Source organism: Tasmannia lanceolata, unplaced genomic scaffold (assembly GCF_043159265.1).
Source record: "Tasmannia lanceolata isolate RefF3 unplaced genomic scaffold, GAP_Taslan_0.1 ptg000037l, whole genome shotgun sequence".
NCBI classification, from domain to species: domain Eukaryota; kingdom Viridiplantae; phylum Streptophyta; class Magnoliopsida; order Canellales; family Winteraceae; genus Tasmannia; species Tasmannia lanceolata.
The window spans coordinates 56,668,376-56,688,741 of NW_027518714.1; the positions used below are offsets into that span (position 1 = coordinate 56,668,376).

The 20,366-nt window shown below is 46.7% G+C and overlaps 1 protein-coding gene across 2 annotated transcripts in view; it reads left to right on the top strand.

Annotated features, from left to right (window-relative positions):
* Window positions 1–847: 847 nt before the first annotated feature.
* The window catches only part of LOC143861588 (uncharacterized), a 36,066-nt gene continuing 16,547 nt past the window's right edge, over window positions 848–20,366 (top strand). For both annotated transcript variants that reach the window (XM_077372491.1, XM_077372490.1), the window contains exons 1-2: window positions 848–1,050; window positions 15,797–16,007. In XM_077372491.1, the coding sequence (XP_077228606.1) occupies window positions 904–1,050; window positions 15,797–16,007 (358 nt within the window). In that variant the 5' untranslated portion in view covers window positions 848–903. The remainder of the gene's footprint in view (window positions 1,051–15,796; window positions 16,008–20,366) is intronic.

A 20,366-nucleotide genomic window follows, 5' to 3' on the forward strand; every position in this document is an offset into this window, starting at 1 on the left:
TACCAACGAAGAAAGGGGGGAGATGGATTGTGACTGAACTTGGTCTTCCCAAGAATAGAGTCCATAATAGTTAGAATCTTACTGTTTTAGGAGTCTTTCCTAATTGGTCGACTTCCTCGGAAGATAGGTTTATATTTATTTTCAATAGACATCCTATATCCCTTAACAAGCAAGTTACTATTCAATGAACTTCAAATAGGTAGAAAGTCACCGCCTTAGAGTATATTGCCTCCTACAAGGTCGGTTTCCAATTATGAACATGACTACTTATTCGGACATAATAAGGTCCGTATTAATGCATAGTAAAGCCATTAAGTCGGTTTCTAGATAGTTGGGATTACCACGTGTCGTTCATCCACGGTGGGTGCCGGTTTTACCCCTAACAGGAACTACCATTTTATACCTATAGGTGGGCCTACTATCTCCACCCGTAGTCCCAAGAACATGCATACGGTTGGGCCCAATATTTTACACCTCACATATGCATAGCATGGGTGCACAAGACGAATTTTTGGTAATTAATAAAATTTTGGACGGTTCCCTGTACATAGGTGTTGTTTTATTAGGGGTCTTTTAGTAGTTTTGCCGAAAAAAAGAAAAAGCAGATGCTTCCGATGTGGGAAAGTCGAGAGGAAGACAAAAGCAAAGACTAGAAGTCCAATCGTGGGCTCGAGTCCAGCAAAGTCTTCCTTTTGCTTTTCCCCGGTACGACCTCCGTACATTCTCTCTCAATCTCTCTCTCTCTCTCATATGTGCTTTTGCTTCTCTTGCAAGTTTTCTGATATTATAAAGACCAACCACAGATAAAAATCAACGACACAAGAAAGCCTCTGAGAGTGCCGAGAGGATTTCTACTGTGAGCTTCTGTTAGTAATTTGGTGAGAGAGATCTGGTTTGAGAAGCATGGCTAATACTACGCCGAGGGAACACATTGAGAAGATAAGGAGGGAGAAAATAGAAAAGGCCTCTGAAGATCTCCACCAGGCCGTAAAGATTCTCTCCCGTGAGATTTACGCCAAAGACGTCCATTTTCTCATGGAACTCATCCAGGTTTAATCTATTTCGAAAGAGATTTCTAGTTTTTTGTTTGTTTGTTTGTTTTAGTTCTTTCTTTTATAGTTTCCCAAAGATGAGATTTTATATGGTGCAAGCCCTCGACGCGGCCAACGACGCTGTTGACGCGGTTGTTGCGTGTTCATAACTCATAACTCTGGAGAGTCAAAGGAGTTTATTGACTCCCTACTTCTTAAGGCAAAACGCGGAATGCAGATGTGGTGCAATGCGGAACTTGAACGAGGCAAAAAGCAGTTGACTTGGGCGAGTTTCTCGTCGAGTCACGCAGTTTTTAGTGAAGCAGTTTTTAAACACTGCTGTACACAACGTGAATAGGTTTTGCCCCCAAGAATCATACTGTACAGACCACATCACAGGACGATCCAAACCGTCCATGTGATGGAACACAACGTAAATAGGCTGTGCCCAAAAATGAGGTTTCCAAAATAGGCGTAGATCGAGGGTTGGGATCATCCTATAGTAATGATTTTTTGGGCATGACCTATTTACGTAGTGGCCCATGGACGGTTTGGATCATCCTATAGTATGGTCCGTACAGTACTTTTGAAAAATAAGGTACTGTAAGGGCTTACACCATATAAAATCCCAAGTATACAGCGTTCGTTGTTCTCTGTTTTTTTTGCTGAGAAAAGACGGTTCAATTTCTCAAGGAATGCTAGGCTCACTCGCGTTGCTACTCTCTCTGTCACTTTTTCTTCAATCGATTCTTCACTGCTTATTTTAGGGTTTAATGGGCCCTCGGTCCCTTGGAGAATGGATGATCTTAACCGTTGATTTTGAGCATCATTTTAGGTCTTGTTTGGATTGTAAGGAAAAATATTTCTCGAGGAATTTTTTGTTGCCACAATTAAGAGGCAAATGATAAATTTTAAGGTTATCATCATAAAATAAAGTAAGGGTCCCTGCAAGTAAAACTTGTAATCAAATAAGTTTTTGTTTCATATGTAATCAAACAATGGAAAATCATGAAAATTTGGAAAAGTTTTTCTTTTCCACCCTTTTCCAAAAGATTCCTCCAATCCAAGAATGACTGCATTTCTTTATTTCTAAAAGTCCGTTTGATCTGCGAAATTGGGACCATACATCCGCAGCAGGAGTGGCTCTGTTGTACTATCCATCAGATCAACGGTTTTGATCACCCAAAATGAGACGGTCCCACTCAGGTTAGAGATCTCACCGGGCAAATCAAGAACGGAAAATATAAACCCACTTTGATCTACGATATGAGGTTTGCCCACGTGTACTAGTGGGCCCCGTGAAGATGATAATTGGACCGTACAGGGCTGTTTGGTTTTTCGCATGTTTTTACATTTCGACCGAATTTCGGATTTCGGTGGGGGCCGAAACCGAAATTTGACGAAATTTCGAATTTTGGCCTTTAACAAATTTCGGCCAAAATTCCGAAATTTCAAGAAAATGCAATTTTTTTAAAAAAGAAGGAAATGTTACAAATTTTCGGCCAATTTCGGTCCGAAATTTTGAAATGAATTAAGAACCGAATTTCGGATTTCAGGGGTCTGAAACTGAAATTTTAAACCATGGTTTTTAGGTATCCTGCTTTTGGATGTGTTCTATGTTCGGGTCTCAGCCCGGGTCCTTTTCTGGTCACCCTCTTCGTCGTGTTCCTTGTGTCTATCTTTTCTGAAACGCGGGTCTTCCTAGTGGGCTCGGTGCCACTAGCCCTTACTAATTTGTGCTTCTATATCGTTTCCATAGGATGATCTTATCCCTCCGATCTATAGAAAAGTTTCTAAGATATGAAAAAGCATAAATTTTATCAGTCCTAAGACATGCTGAACAATAGCAAGAAACATGCCCACTGGATTAGTTAGCTCACAAACCATAAAGTATAATCAATTGAATGGTCCTGACATAAATGTTATCATTCCTTCTAAGACATGCTGAACAATCAAGAAACATGCCCACTGATTTAGTCAGCTCACAAACCATAAGTATAATCAATTGAATGGTCCAGACAAATTTCAATTTGACATTCAAGGAAATCTTCTACATGATGCTACACTACACGTCTAGGAAAAGAGAATAACTACCTATTTTTGTCATTTTCCTTCCACAAAGATGTAAAGAAAAGGAGAAGCTGTCCATATTATACATGGATGCCATGAATCACCTAAACTCATGGGGGTGCATATTTCTGGGAGGTGTTGTAAAGAAATGTAACATACAAAAACATACCTAAAAAAGGCCCGAAATCTCAGAAAAAAGTACTCAACAACACCAACCAACTTTCTCCAAATAAGAAAAAAACAACTTTAAAGCCTAAGAATTTGAGAAATTAACACTACTCTGCATGAATTTATTAAAATGCAGTCATGAAGATCTCTAAATATGATATCCCACTTGATTTGAAGTGCATGAAATATATATTTTTTTAAAATGCAAGAAACCATCGCCACCAACCTTGTAGAATTTTGTGAATTTGGGGTCGTGGTTGACATCTTAAAAGTATCTCATTTGCAAATAGGAAAATGCTAGAAAGTCCTTCCTGATGGGGTGTAAAAACACCAGCCTCTAGCGGGCCGCCACCTGTCCCACCACCTGTCCTGGGAGTAGGTGAGCTCCAGCCTCTAGTAGGCCACCACCTGTCCCACCACCTGTCCTGGGAGTAGGTGAGCTCCAGCCTCTAGCAGGCCACCACCTGTCCTGGGAGTAGGTGAACTCTAGCCTATAGCAGGCCACCACCTGTCCTGGGAGTAGGTGAACTCCAGCCTATAGCAGGCCACCACCTGTCCCACCACCTGTCCTGGGAGTAGGTGAGCTCCAGCCTCTAGCAGGCCACCACCTGTCCTCGCACAGGTCATCCCACGTTTCCCTCTATAAAAGGGGATTCAAAACTCAAACCAAAGGTAATGAAAAACCTTCTCTCCACTCAAAACTCTTAAACTAGCTCTGCACTCCTACTTATACTGACTTGAGTGTCGAAGGGCCTGTCCGGAGTAACACCCGGGTTGGTCTTCTGAGCTCGCTTGCCTTTGTGCAGGACTCAGCTCTCTCAGCAGGATTCAGTCCCTTCACTCCGCTTCACTCCGGTCCCTCATGACTCAGTTCCTCTGATCATCCAGTTCAGCTCTTACGTCACTGCCGTACCTGTTACCGATTTTCGGTCTAACAGATTGGCGCCATCCGTGGGACCCCAGAACTAAAAGCTGTTCAAATTCCTTACAAAAATGGCAGGACGCAAGAGTGTGCGAATACCAACCGCACGGACGACTCAAGGCGCGCTACCTCGCAGGACCCGGAGTGAGCGAATCGCCTCACTGGTGGTGGGAGCCTCTGCTACAGCTGAACAGAGCCCGGCTCGTTCGGAACATCTCAACCCTATGCTTACTCCGGATCAAATTCAAGCTCTTTTCTAGCAGATGAGGGCTCTGGTCGGTCAATATCAGTAGCTACTCCAAGCGCCTCCCCAACCTCCTCCAGAAGCTCCACGACCTATACGGGAAAGGTCGAATGTCCACGGGGGAGAGTCAGCTCGCCAAGGAGAGGACCGAACCTGTTACCGATTTTCGGTCTAACAGATTGGCGCCATCCGTGGGACCCCAGAACTAAAAGCTGTTCAAATTCCTTACAAAAATGGCAGGACGCAAGAGTGTGCGAATACCAACCGCACGGACGACTCAAGGCGCGCTACCTCGCAGGACCCGGAGTGAGCGAATCGCCTCACTGGTGGTGGGAGCCTCTGCTACAGCTGAACAGAGCCCGGCTCGTTCGGAACATCTCAACCCTATGCTTACTCCGGATCAAATTCAAGCTCTTTTCTAGCAGATGAGGGCTCTGGTCGGTCAATATCAGTAGCTACTCCAAGCGCCTCCCCAACCTCCTCCAGAAGCTCCACGACCTATACGGGAAAGGTCGAATGTCCACGGGGGAGAGTCAGCTCGCCAAGGAGAGGACCGAACCCACCACTCAAGGCAAGTCCATCCCCCCAGAGCCAGGCATGCTCATACAGAGCCACAACGCCGCCAGAGGCCGCAGTCCCACTCTGCACAAAGGCACCGAGCTCATGAAGGGCGCATGCCACAAGAAAAGTCCCGGGCTCGTCGAAGGAGTCCGGAAAGTCAGTCCGGCTCTGCGGCGAGCCCATCAGTGGAGAGAAACAGGTCGTCGGACCAACCGGACCACAGAGGTGATCCAATGCTTCAAATGATGGAAGAAATGGACCACCGCATAGAAGGGCTGGTGAGAGATCAGAGCCGGCCTACTGGGCGGGCATTCTCAAGTAGAACGCCGTTTACCGACGATGTCATGGGTGCCCCAGCACCCAGAGGGTTTAAAATGCCTACCGTCCCACAATATGACGGAACCACTGATCCAGTGGACCACTTAGAGACGTTTAGAGCGATGATGCTCCTCCACGGCGCATCCGATGGCTTCCTCTGCAGAGCATTCCCGACAACACTAACTGGTGCGGCTCGGGACTGGTACTCCATGATCAAAGCAAACTCCATCAGCAACTTTGAAGATTTTGGGGACGATCTGGTCCGCCATTTCATGAGCAGCCGCAGGCCAAGGAAAACCACAGCATCCCTGATGGCCTTACGGCAGGAGGATCACGAACCTCTCAAGACGTTCGTCCGCCGCTTCAATAGGGAGGCACTCCAAGTACCTAATTTGGACCCCTCAGCAGCAATGAGTGCGCTCCTTGCGGGCGCCAGATCCAATGACTTCTGCCGCTCGGTGGCTTGCCAAAATCCACACTCACTGGCGGATCTGATGGCTGGGGCTGAGGAGTACATAGCCGTTGAAGAGACACTGGCAGCCCTGGACTCGACTCGGAGGAGAACCTCTGAGGACAAGAACCCTACCAGGCAGCGTAGGGATGATAAGGCCTCCGCCCCCAGAAGAGAGAAGTCTCCTCAGAGGAGAGAAGAAAACTTCACGCCTCTCAACACCTCCCGGAAGCACATACTAGCTGCGATCAGCGATGAAGAATTCGTGAGGTGGCCAGCCAAAATGATCTCCAAAGGGTGCAAAAGAGACCAATCAAAATATTGTCGGTTCTACAGGGACCATGGCCACGACACGGACGAATGCTGGCAGCTCAAGGAAGAAATCGAGCAGTTGATTGGCCGGGGCTATTTGAAAAAATATGTCCGAAATGACGGCCGTAGACCAGAGAAAAGAGAGAAGAGTCTTCAAGGCCGCAGCCCTCGACGGTCGCAGCCGCCCCCTGCCCGGAACAAGTCTCCTCTGCCATTCAGTTCACAGCTAGAGGCGCAACGATCTCAGCCAAGGGGAGTCATTGGCACAATTATGGGCGGACCAGCCGCAGGGGGCACATCAACTGCTGCTCGTAAAGCATACGCACGCCGGGTAAACGCCGTGCACACATGCAGCAAGAAGACGAAGACGGAGAACGAAATCTCCTTTTCAGACGCGGACCTGGACAACCTAATACTGCCTCACGACGATGCCCTGGTTCTAACCATGCTCGTCGCGAACTGGGAGGTAAAGAAAATTCTTGTCGACAATAGGAGTTCGGCGGATATCCTCTAGTATCATGCCTTCCAGAAAATGATGATAGGCGACGACCGTTTGAAACCGGCGAACTCAGATCTCTTTGGCTTCTCAGGAGAGGTCGTGAAAGTGGAGGGGCAGATTGAACTCCCAATCCTCGTCAGAGAACCGCCCTGTCAAGCGTTCACCATGGTCAATTTCCTGGTAGTGAGGGCCACTTCGGTCTATAACGCTATCTTAGGACGACCTGGCCAGAACTTGATTCGTGCAGTGGCTTCGGCATATCACCAGAAGATGAAATTCATAACACCAAACGGCGTGGGTGAAGTTCGGGGAGACCAACCCCAATCCATGGAGTGCTATGCGATGGCAATCAAAGGCAAAAATACAGTGGAATCGCTACCGATTGAGCTACTCGATCTGAGGGACGAATGTCGGGGGACTCAATCCGCCGAGGACCTCATCTCTGTCCCGCTGAGCCCAGACGTTAATGATAAAGTCGTTCAGATTGGCTCCTCTCTAAGCAGCAGCATTCAGCACCACCTCACCAAGTTTCTTCAAGACAATGCAGATGTCTTTGCATGGGCTGCCGTTGACATGCCTGGCATCGACCCGGAGATCAGCACACACAGACTTGGTGTTGACTCAACTTGCAGACCTGTGAAACAGAAAAAGGCATTTCTCTCTCGAAAGACGACAGGCTATAAAAGAAGTGGAGAGGCTTTTAAAGGCTGACTTCATTCGGGAGATTCGATATCCGGACTGGTTGGCAAACGTAGTTCTGGTCAAGAAGACAAATGGAAAGTGGAGGACCTGTGTTGATTTCACTGACCTGAATAAAGCATGTCCTGAGGACAGCTATCCGCTCCCAAAAATTGATCAGCTCATTGACGCCACTGCAGGTCACGAATTACTAAGCTTCATGGACGCTTTCTCCGGATACAACCAGATCAGGATGTATGAATCAGATATAACAAAGACCTCCTTCATGACGGATCAGGGGACCTTCTGTTACCGTGTCATGCCCTTCGGTCTCAAAAAACGCCGGAGCCACTTATCAGAGGCTCGTGAACAGACTTTTCCATAACCAGATCGGCCGTAACATGGAAGTCTATGTTGACGATATGCTGGTCAAAAGCCGAAGTGCACAGGATCACGTGTCGGATATTTCAGGTCCTGAAAAAACACAGCATGAAGCTAAACCCCACCAAGTGCACTTTCGGCGTTGGCTCAGGAAAGTTCTTGGGGTTTATGGTAAGTCAACGATGGATAGAGGCCAATCCAGAGAAGATCAAGGCCGTGGTGGAGCTCACTCCACCCAAAACTATCAGGGAAGTACAGCGGCTCACAGGAATGATAGCCGCGCTGGGGCGCTTCATCTCGAAATCCGCATAGAGGTGCCTACCCTTCTTCAACGCGGTCAAAGGACTTAAGACTGCGCCTTGGACGGAGGAATGCCAGACCGCGTTCGAAGAGTTGAAGCAATACTTGTCCTCCCCGCCACTATTGACAAAGCCGGAACCAGGTGAGGAGCTACTCTTGTATCTCTCCGTGAGCCACACGGCTCTGGCAGCTGTCCTAGTTCGTGAAGAGCACCGCCAGCAAAAACCTATCTACTATGTCAGCAAAGTTCTCAATGATGCCGAAATCAGATACCAGCGGGTCGAAAAATTGGCTTACGCGCTCGTAATGACGGCCAGGAAGTTGAGGCCGTATTTTCAAGCCCACACTATAAAAGTCCTGACTGATCAGCCGCTCAGGCAAGTTCTCCATCGACCAGACATCTCGGGGCGACTCGTTAAATGGGCAGTGGAGCTGAGCGAATTCGACATCTGGTACGTGCTCAGGCCAGCGATCAAAGCTCAAGTGCTGGCAGACTTTTTAGCTGAGTGCACCATCCCCCAACAGATCAATGAACCCGAAATGGTTCAAACCCCAGTTGTGGAGAAGGCACTCGCAACGGAGGAACAATCGGGAGATGGGACTGAAGCGGCAATCATCCCAGCACCCACAGGACAGAACCCATCAATCGCCGAACCAAACTGGGAAGTGTACGTCGACGGATCTTCGAACAAGAGTGGCTGTGGAGCTGGCCTCATTCTCACCGGGCCTGATAACTTTACTGCAGATTATGCCCTGAGGTTTGGATTCCGCGCGTCCAACAATGAGGCAGAATATGAAGCCCTCCTCGCCGGAATGAATCTCACAATTCAGACCGGCGCCCAGAAGCTCAAAGCATACTGCGACTCCCAGCTGGTTGCAAACCAGATTCAAGGAGTCTATGAGGCCCGCGACGAGCGTATGATCAAATACCTCTCCAAGGTCCGCCAGCTAGCCGGCAAGTTCAAAAGTTTTGAAGTCATAAGAATCCCCAGAGCAGAGAATGCGAAAGCAGATGTGCTGTCCAAACTGGCCGCCTCCGGATACACCACTCTCGGGAGTATATGTATGGAGTTCTGTAAAAATTCCAGTATCGAAAGTAAGGCCGCTGAATTAATGCAAGTGGAGCACGAGTCGTGCTGGATGGACGAAATCACTGAATACCTGCGCAGTGGTAAACTTCCTGAAGCCAAGAAGGAAGCCCGCAAAGTGATACAGAGAGCCGCCCGGTTTTCCCTCAGTGATGAGAGTCTGTACAAAAGATCGTACACCCTACCGTACCTGAAATGTCTCCGGCCAGGCGACACCGCTTACACCCTACAAGAGACGCACGAAAGAATCTGCGGAGAACATCTGGGGGCAAAGCCCTGGCAATCAAAGTGCTACTCAGAGGTTTGTGCTGGCCCACCTTACGACAAGACGCATTGAATCTGGTTAGAAGGTGCGAGAGATGCCAGAAATTCTCTCCCACCATCCACCAGCCTGCCGTGGCGATGGCCCCGATCATCAGCCCACTCCCCTTCGCAGTATGGGGGATGGACATCCTGGGCCCCTTTCCTCCGGCCTCCGGGAAACGCACGTTTGTCGTAGTGGCGATTGACTATTTTACCAAATGGGTGGAGGCTGAACCTCTAGCCCAGAGCACAGAGCAAAATGTGCAGAGCTTCTTCTGGAAGTCGGTAGTTTGTAGATTTGGGATTCCCCGCGTTTTGATAACAGACAACTGGAGACAGTTTGACTGCAAGAACTTCTGGAAGTTCTGCTTCGACTTAAAAATCGAACAGAGGTTTACTTCCGTAGCTCATCCGCAGACCAATGGGCAGACGGAAGTGATGAACCGAATCCTACTGCAGGGGATAAAAAATAGGCTGGATGACAAGGCTGGCCGATGGGCAGATGAACTTTATCATGTCCTGTGGGCGTATCGTACCACTCCGCGCACACCAACGGGTGAGTCACCATTCAACCTGTCCTTTGGAACAGAGGCGGTAATACCGGTCGATGTAGGCACCCCGTCTCCCCGAGTCACCAGCTTCAATGAACAGCTCAATGGTGACGGGCTCCGCGCAAATCTTGACTTATTGGAGGAGGCGAGGGAAGAATCCCGAATTAGAGTCGCCGCCTACAAGCAGAAAGTATCCAACTACCATAATTCAAAGATACGCCCCAGAGAATTCCAGATAGAAGATTTAGTCCTGAGGAAAGCTGCCGTCTCCCAACCAACGAAAGTCGGAAAACTCTCCCCGACCTGGGAGGGGCCGTATCGAGTGAAAGAAGTTATTCACCCAGGAAGCTATAAGCTAGAGACACTGGAGGAGCACCTATTATCCCATGCGTGGAACTCCAAGAATCTCAGAAAATACTATCAGTAGCCAAAACGTCAGGCGTGAAAGGTGATTTTGTGAATGTAAATACATGTTAAATATGAATAATATGTTCACTAAAACTCGGGTACTTATTATCTGGAAACCCAGTTTATAAAAACTTGGGTACCATTATCTGGAAACCCAGTTCACTAAAACTCGGGTACTATTATCTGGAAACCCAGTTCGCTAAAACTTGGGTACTTATTATTTGGAAACCCATTTCACTAAAACTCGGATACTCATATCTGGAAACCCAGTTCGCAAAAACTTGGGTACTTATATTTGGAAACCCAGTTCGCTAAAACTTGGGTACTTATTATCTGGAAACCCAGTTCACTAAAACTCGGGTACTTATTATCTGGAAACCCAGTTTACAAAAACTTGGGTACTATTATCTGGAAACTCAGTTCACTAAAACTCGGGTACTATTATCTGGAAACCCAGTTCGCTAAAACTTGGGTACTTATTATTTGGAAACCCAGTTCACTAAAACTCGAGTACTCATATCTGGAAACCCAGTTCGCAAAAACTTGGGTACTTATATCTGGAAACACAGTTCGCTAAAACTTGGGTACTTATTATCTGGAAACCCAGTTCGCTAAAACTTGGGTACTTATTATCTGGAAACCCAGTTCGCAAAAACTTGGGTACTTATTATCTGGAAACCCAGTTCGCAAAAACTTGGGTACTTATTATCTGGAAACCCAGTTCATTAAAGCTTGGAAACTCGCCAGATGAGTTTATCTCTAATGGTATTTATCAAAGGCCGACGAGAGAATATGTAGACACCAAATTATAATTTCCATTCATCAAAAGTGGGGCCTCGAAGGACCATTACAAAAAATTCGGCCTCAAAAGGCTGATACAAAAGTGAGGCCTCGAAGGACCATTACAAAAAGAATCAGATAAAACGGCTCAAGAGGCCTCGTGGCTGTCACCCCGTTGTAATTCCTCCTCCGGAACTACTACGGCAACGGTGGTGACCGGCTCCTCGTCGACAAGCATCGGTGCTTCAGGAAGATTCAGGCTGGCCAAGGTTGCGGTCGGGTTGGACGCTTTGACCTGCTCGAGACAGTCAAAGTATCCAATCTTGTAGGCCTCACTGGACAAACTGAAAAGTTCGTCCTCCCGCTTTTGTATGGCCTCTGCGACGGCCTCCTTAACGGCTGCTATCTGTCTCTCCTTGGCTCTCTCCCTCTGGGCGTTAAGCGCTTCTGCTGCTTTCTGCTTCTGAAGGGTCAGCTACTCCCTAAGCAGCTTCTTCTTCGCCTCCACCCGTCCGATACTTGTTTGAAGCTCCTTAGCCTCCATCGCCAGCTTCCCATTCTCCGTTTCTGACTTCGTGATTGCATCGGAGAACTTCTTACTCTTCTCCTGAAGATCATTGAAGTACACTCCAATCTACAGATACAAATAAGCAAGTGTTAATACAGGAAAGCGAAGTAAAAGACGGACAGAAAGTGAGCGTACTCGTTGACCATCTTACCTGATAAAGTGAAGAAAATACGGCCTCTTCGGCCGTAGCTGGCGGTTCGTGGAGAACCTGCTGCTTGTCTTTGCTGAGAATACATTTGCTCTGAATCTCAACAGCTACTCGGCTTTCGCCTAGGCCAGTATCATTTTTCTGAACGGCCCAGTTGGGCCGAAAAACGTTGTCCCCTACCCTCGCCGGGGGAGGACGGGCTCCGGCTCCAGCCGACGTCCCCCCCGACTTCAAGGATCCCGCTCCTTTGCCAAAAGTACCAACCAGTTTCACCGTGGTTTTGCCTTTGAGAGGCGGTGGAGGCGCAGTGTCTTGGGTATAAGCCGGACTCGCCATCTCGGCTGCTTTCCTTTTTTTGCTCTGCTGGGCCACTTGCAGAGCCCCCAGCTGAGCCCTTGGAAGAGCCCCTTGTCTTATTCTCTCAACTGTTGATTGTTGCTTCATCTCTGCAAGTGAACATAAACAGAACAGTCAGAAGCGAAAAGAAAAAACAAACAGAGTTCAGAACAAGGCTAGCCACATACGTGCAGGGGTCGCAGTACTAAGACCAAGTTCGACCAGAACTTCCTCCCCTGAAAAGTCCGCGCAGTGAATGAGGTCCCCTCGTTCCACCTCCTCTCGCATAAGGGCAAACGTCCTCAAATCTTCACCCTCGAGAAACGGTTTGCGACTCAGTGCAGTTGTGTCCGGGACATTCCATATTAGAGGAACCGGCCAGAGCTCGCTGGATTCCCTATCTTCGACATAGAAGAACCTATTCTTCCACGTGTGTATTGAAGAGGGAATGCCAGTGATTATTTTCAACTCGGAGCGCTGGCTAATATAAATCCAGCCCCCCTCCTTATGCCTCTTCAGGTGAACACAAGCACGGAATAGTGGCACAGATACGCTTCTTTCTACCCGACCATGAACAAGGTACATGAACCCAGTCAGCAACCTCCACGAGTTAGGGGCAACCTGGGTTGGGGCCAGTCCGTAATATCGAAGCACCGCGGTGAAGAACGGGTGCAAAGGAAACCTGAGTCCGGCCCTCAACGATTCATCATAGATGCAGACGTCCGAACTTTCATTACAAGCCCTATCTCCCTCTGTCGCCGCTCTCAGCCCAAACCTCTGAGGCACACAGTACTTGACTCTAATATCCTTCATCATGGACCCATCAAGATAGTTCTCCTCGACAAGAGCCCGCATATTGTATTTAGGATTGGCTTCCATCCTGGCCCTAGCTACGACTTCAACGGCCCGGCCAGGAAGAAATGTTGTGGACGCCTCAGCAACGTCACTACCAACACTCCCTTCTGCTCGGAGACTACCCGTTGGGAGTGGAGTGACATTCAGATCCAATATCACCTCGTCCTGATTCTCCCCGTCGTCGCTATCTACAATCTCTACTCTAACGTTTGGACTTTCCATTACTAGACTCTGAATCGGACTCGACTCTGAGCTACTGGAGGAAGACTCCGAACCGGACTCCGAACTAGAACTACTATGAGACATGAAGTAGAAAAGAGAAAGGCTGAGAAGAATACCGGGCAGAGTAGAAAGCTCCTAATCCACGCACGACTCCAACCACGCACTACGCAAGCCGAACTAGCAGACTGGAGAGAAAAAAGAAGAAGGAGAAGAGTGAAAGGTGAAAAGTGAAAAATGAAAGGTAAAAACCTCCTTTTATAAGCTTTGCCTAAGACGGTGTGCATTTAATGCAAGGCGCAAGCTTCGAGGGCGCTCGAATGGTGCCACGTGTATGACGAACACACACTTCGAGGCGAAGGTATGGGCTAATACGCGCGTATCCCCAAGAAGCTAAGGGTCTCCGGACAGAATACAATGGTCGCGTCCCAGACAAAAGTCAGTCCGGCCCAAGCCGGACTGGATATGACGCGTCCCGCAAAACGACAGAAGTCAGTCCGGCCGAAGCCGGACTGGATATGACGCGTTCCGCAAAACGACAAAAGTTAGTCCGGCCCAAGCCGGACTGGATATGACGTGTTCCGCAAAACGACAAAATTCAGTTCGGCCCAAGCCGGACTGGATATGACGCGTTCCGCAAAACGACAAAAGTCAGTCCGGCCCAAGCCAGACTGGATATGACGCTTCGTTAAACGCCAGTCCGGCCCAAGCCGGACTCATTTCCAGGCCGGACTGATGAAATTCCGGACTCATTCCCGGACTGAATTTCCGGACTCATTTCCAGCCGGACTGACGAAATTTCGGACTCACTTCCGGACTCATTCCCAGACCGAATTTTCGGACTCATTTCCAGCCGGACTGACAAAATCCGGACTCATTCCGGGACTGAATTTCCGGACTCATTTACAGCCGGACTGACAAAATTCCGGACTCACTTCCGGACTAACGAATTTCCGGACTCATTTCCAGCAAAATTTTCGGACAGATTCTGCCCATTCAGGAATGTAACTCACCACATTTCCCCAAGTCACTACAATAACTTGAAGAACTGGGGGGCAACTGATGGGGTGTAAAAACACCAGCCTCTAGCGGGCCGCCACCTGTCCCACCACCTGTCCTGGGAGTAGGTGAGCTCCAGCCTCTAGCAGGCCACCACCTGTCCCACCACCTGTCCTGGGAGTAGGTGAGCTCCAGCCTCTAGCAGGCCACCACCTGTCCTGGGAGTAGGTGAACTCTAGCCTATAGCAGGCCGCCACCTGTCCCACCACCTGTCCTGGGAGTAGGTGAGCTCCAGCCTCTAGCAGGCCACCACCTGTCCTCGCACAGGTCATCCCATGTCACCACGTTTCCCTCTATAAAAGGGGATTCAAAACTCAAACCAAAGGTAATGAAAAACCTTCTCTCCACTCAAAACTCTTAAACTAGCTCTGCACTCCTGCTCATACTGACTTGAGTGTTGAAGGGCCTGTCCGGAGTAACACCCGGGTTGGTCTTCTGAGCTCGCTTGCCTTTGTGCAGGACTCAGCTCTCTCAGCAGGATTCAGTCCCTTCACTCCGCTTCACTCCGGTCCCTCAGGACTCAGTTCCTCTGATAATCCAGTTCAGCTCTTACGTCACTGCCGTACCTGTTACCGATTTTCGGTCTAACACTTCATAATAGACAATTAATGGGCCCTGTTTCTGCCCTGTTCACGTGATCAGATTCGTTGATTGAGAATGATAAAGTCCAGCCAAATATTGTTTATACACCCTTGATCGGATGATCCTAGGCCCTGGATCCATCGTCCGTTAGGAAAGCTAAACCGTTGGATGTTTTAGTCCATTATTGTAAATATGGGACGTCCGTTTGGAATGGGATGAAAATCATTTGGGCTGTCTCATAATGTAATACAAGATCAATAGTCTTGATTTCAAATGCATGCCTACCTTATAGCCTTTTCTACCACCTATAAAAGTGACTTTCTCTTGCAAATAGTAACTTAATCTACTCTGCAAATAAGCAAATTCCAACTGTGATAGGAGAAGAAAACTACATGTAGACGCCTCTGTCAAATCCTGTGTTTGGTAATTTGAAATGGAACAGTGTAGGAATTTTTCTATTAAAAAAAAACCCTTAAAAGTAGAGCAAGAAATATTGGTATAATAATGGGATAAAATGTATAAATTAAGAAATAAATAGAGAAAATGGTCTACCTTACCGATGCGAGAAAGAGAGGTGTTTGGGAAGGGAATCAGATGTCTGATGACATATATTTATAATGTTGTTTGGAAAATATTAAATACGCATTAAATCTGTAAATGGAAAATGGCTGATTTCAAAGTTGGTGGGCCCAACAGAAACCGTTGGTGGACGGGTGGGCCCATCTTTAAACAACGTAGGCCCCGCCCATACCACCGTAGGATAATCCAAACCATCCATTTGATGGGCCATAAACGTAAATAGATTGCATGAATTAAATGAATGGTTTGGATCATTCTATGGAGTTGGTCGTAAAATCTTGAAATATACTTTTTAGTTATACCCATGAAGTCTCTATGCATTATTAGGAAAATATACTTTTTAGTTCGTTCTTCGATAAAATTTGTTTAATTTTATGTTACGCAGAATGCTGAAGATAATGAGTATCCTGCTGGTGTGAAACCATCGTTGGAGTTTATCATCACATCAAAGGATATTACTTCGACTGGAGCCTCTGCAACCTTACTTATTTTCAACAATGAAAAGGGTTTCTTTCCGAAAAATATTGACTCAATTTGCAGTGTGGGGCGATCCACAAAGAAAGGAAATAGGCAACGTGGATATATTGGAGAGAAAGGTGTGTCTAATTTGACACCATTATACACTCTCAACGCTTGAATTCATGTTTAGCACATTTTTTCAAAATTTATGTTGCAAAAATTTTAAGGGTTCATCATTCATTAATAGTCCTAAGGGTAGATTAGTTAATTTTGTTGATTATAAAATTTGAACTGCAATATTTGATTCTGGCTTGATTTTATTTTCCTTGGTACTTGTGAATGTCATATTTGTTCTGGTTCATATTAGTGAAATGTTTAGTTGGGCTTCAGGCTCGTTTCTTTAGGTGGTTTAGACTTTAGATCTTGCATTTACTAACATGGTCCTCATTTATCATGTATTTGAAACATAAATGTCATCTCTTATCGTTAGACCTTGTACTCTCTATTCATGTTTGTAGTCATTGTATGTAAAGTATTATTCTTTTGAAAGGGGTAACCCCGCAACCAAGGTGGTTGAAACAAGAAAGAAAACTAAAAATATACAACAGGAAAAAACGGCGAACATCTCAACTGGGTAGAAAATCGAAAATCTCCAATGCCACTCGTCTAAATTTCCTCCGTGTTACTATTTGCCGATCTCTTCATGTGGTGTAATCATACATGAAAATCTGCCACTCACTCCTAAATCTCATTGACCATATGAGCAAATCTCCAAAGGAGGGGGTAATGCAATCCCTAGGCTCCGATACCAATTAATGCAAACCCTAGGCTTTAATACCAAATTGATGCAAACCCAAGGGTTGGCGGGTTATTTTGAAGAACCTTTTGGAGCTTAATGGGTTAATGAAGACATAACATAGCATGAGCCAGTCCCTAAACAAACTAAGTGTTTACGTGTATGCGGAGGGTATATTGGTCATTAGGTGTATGTTGGAGGGTATTATAGTCTTTATCACCATGTTGCCCTACTTTGGGCCTATATACATCATATTCATGGGAGGACTCCTTAGTGGAGAATCTCACCATCTTCTCCCTCACTCTTCTTCCTTCTCCACCTTTTCCCTTCCTAACAGTTATCATCATGGATGATTTTTCATGCCTGTATTTCCTTTCCAACATGTAAATCTCTTATCTCTCAATCTTCTATGTTTAAATACCTATTTCAACTAGCACCATGATACTCGTATCAAACGCTTGGGAAGTTATAGGAGAGGTGAGGACACCTCCTAAGCCTTTAAATATTTTTTCATTGACATGGTATTCTTTAGCAATTTACTTGACTATTCATGATATTTCACTCATTAGCTCTGTTGAAGAGGAGAGGATGAGAGAAGAGAAAAGTGTGAGTTAGGGTGGTCTCCCCCTCACTTATGTATTTTTATGAAAGACAAGAGTATATGGACAAAAGTGCCCTTAGGTACATATGCACCTTCTAACACTCCCCCCCCCCCCCCACATCTCGCTTGTTACAAATGTCACTCCACTTAGCTTTGTTCAATGGCTATGTCAACATATCAGCTAGTTGATCCACGGATCTAGTAAACACTGTGCATATCTCTTCCTTCTGGATTCTGTGACAGATGAAATGGCAATAAACCTCAATGTGCTTTGTCCTCTCATGGAAGACTAGATTTGTGGCAATATGGATCACAGCTTTATTGTCGCAATACAACTGAGAAGGAGAGTAAGGAGGAAATCTGATAATAGGGAACGTAACCAAATAAGCTCTCCACTTGTGTGTGTCATGGCTCTATATTCGACTTCTACACTAGATTTTGAGTGTTTCTTATTGCGCCATGACACCAGGTTACCTCCTATAAAGGTGCAATATCCTGTGGTAGATCTCCTGTCAGCTAGAGATCCTCCTCAATCGGTATCTGTGTACCCTTCTATTTTCTGATGCCCATACTTCTTAAACAATAAGCCTCTTCCTGGAGCACCTTTCAACTACCGAACAATTTGAAGCATTGCTGTCCAATGTGAAGTACGAGGAGAGCTCATATACTGTCTGACAACTCCAACAACAAAGAAGATGTCTGGGCGAGTGACTGTGAGGTATATGAGCTCACCAACTAATCTCTTGTACCTGGCAGGGTCATCTAATAAATATCCATCTTTAGGAAGAAGTCTGACATTCGGATCCATGAGAATAGAAGCAGGTTTCACTCCAAGATAACAAGTAAATCCAATACATATTTCCTCGGCGAGAGGGAGATGACCCTTGTGGAATAGGCTACCTCAATGCCAAGAAAGTACCTAAGATGACCCGGGTCTTTGGTGGAAAAATCTTTCCACAAGAATCTCTTCAGCTGCTGAATCCCCACTAAATCACCTCCAGTAATGATAATGTCATCAACATAAACTGTCAAGAGAACACAGCTAGCCGCAGAATGATGGCCGAAGACGGAGTGATCTACTTATTGCTTCATGCCAAACTGCATGACAACACCACTAAATCTTCCAAACCACGCTCTAGGAGACTGTTTGAGGCTGCAAATAGATTTCTTCAAGCGACATAATCAGGAGGACATCTCCCCCTGAGCAACATACCTTGGAGGTTGCTCCATTTAAGCCTCCTTAGTAAGCTCACCATGAAGGAAGGCATTCTTCACATTGAGCTGCTGTAGGGGCCATCCTTGGTTGACAGCGAGGAAAATGAGAACCCGAACAAAATGAATCTTTGCAACGGGCGAAAAGGTCTCTGTATAATCCACACCAAAGGTTCGAGCGTAACCTTTGGCAACCGAACACGCCTTTAGGCGCTCAACAATCCCGTCAGGTAAGTATTTGACAGTGTAGACCCAACGACAATCCACTGGCCGAGCCCCAAGAGGAAGAGAAATCAAGTCCCAAATCTGATTGACCAGAAGGGCGGCCATCTCACGGTCCATAGCCGCACGCCAGCCTGGATGATCAGCCGCTGGCAATGATTGCGGCAAAGAGGCAGAAAACAAAGAAGACACAGTACTACGAAAATAGGGGTCAGAGAATCATATGAAACAACAGAGAAAATAAGATGAGTAATGCAATGTGAACGAGTACGTGAAGCAATAGGAGAATTTGTAGTAGCACTGGTAGAGAGAAGAAGAGGTACCTGAGAGGTGGCGGTCGAGATCTCCGGCTGAGAGGGTGAGGGCTCTGACGGAGGCAGATGGGCTGTAGACTTCAACCGCCGTTGATACGTCTTCGTAATAGCTGGAGTAGGTAGCGGTGTTCAATTGCTTATAACCGAACCGAAATAACCGAAATAATTTCGGTTATCAAATTTCGGAAACTGAAACCGAACTGAATTTTACTAAAATTGAACCGAAACCGAACTAATTAAAAATTCGGTTATAACCGAATAACCGAATAGTGATAGAAAAAGACAAAAAAAATCTATTTGGACGGTTTGATCGGAGGGCTATGATCAATCTATCGAAACGGTTTTTTAGGCACAACCTATTGAAGCTGTAATCAATCAAATGGACGGTTTGGATCATCCTACGGAGTGCCCATACATTTTTGAAAAAATAATGTTTATTTTTGGTTAATTTCGATTATTCGGTTAACCGAATTTTTCCCCCGAGATAACCGAAACCGAATAACCGAATTAACCAAAAATAAAAACCGAAACCGAACCGAATTAGCAAAAAACCGAACCGAACCCGACTGAATCAATTCGGTTCGGTTCGGTTATTCGGTTAAAACCGAATAATGAACACCCCTAGGACGAGGGCGAGGAGGAGCCTCCGAGCCCTGTAAGGAAGGAGAAACTGAGGCCTCAGGTGCGGGAAGAACCTCCGAAGGCAGCACGAAAGGAGACAAGGAGGACATTGGATCCGGAAGAACCGGAGACAGGAAGAGGGATATCCAGGTCAAGGACGACTTTACTACCCTCATGAGGAGTAGTAAAGTAAGTCTTAGACTAAAAAAAGGTGATATTAGCTGACACGAAAGACCAACGTAGCCGAGGGCTATAACATCGATAACCTTTCTGGGCGGTTGCTCAAGCGTAAGCACTGAACTACTCATAGTCAGCTCTCGAGAGATAGAAACCATCAGAAGGAGTTGCGGGGTTGACGATGGAGGCATACGTCGATGCATCAGAGGAGGCAGGAATAAAAAGATGTGCCGAGTGGCCTGAACAAGGCTCAGGAGGAGGACGGAGCTTGGGATGTAGAGCGTAGCTAGTGTCAACATGATGTCCCTCCCTCCGACAATGAGTGCAATAGGGTTGGGGGCGGCCACCAGGGCCAGTGCTTCCACCAAAATCGTAACCACCACCACGAGTGCTACGAACCCGACCCCGACCCCGACCAAAGGTGCCGCCACCACGGATAGAATGATCATTAGGCTCATAAGCAATAAGGGCAGAGCCACCGCTAGAAACCGACCGAGTAGAATCTTCTGTTAGGCACTGCTGGGCGTGTGAGTACACCTCCATGAGAGAGGGC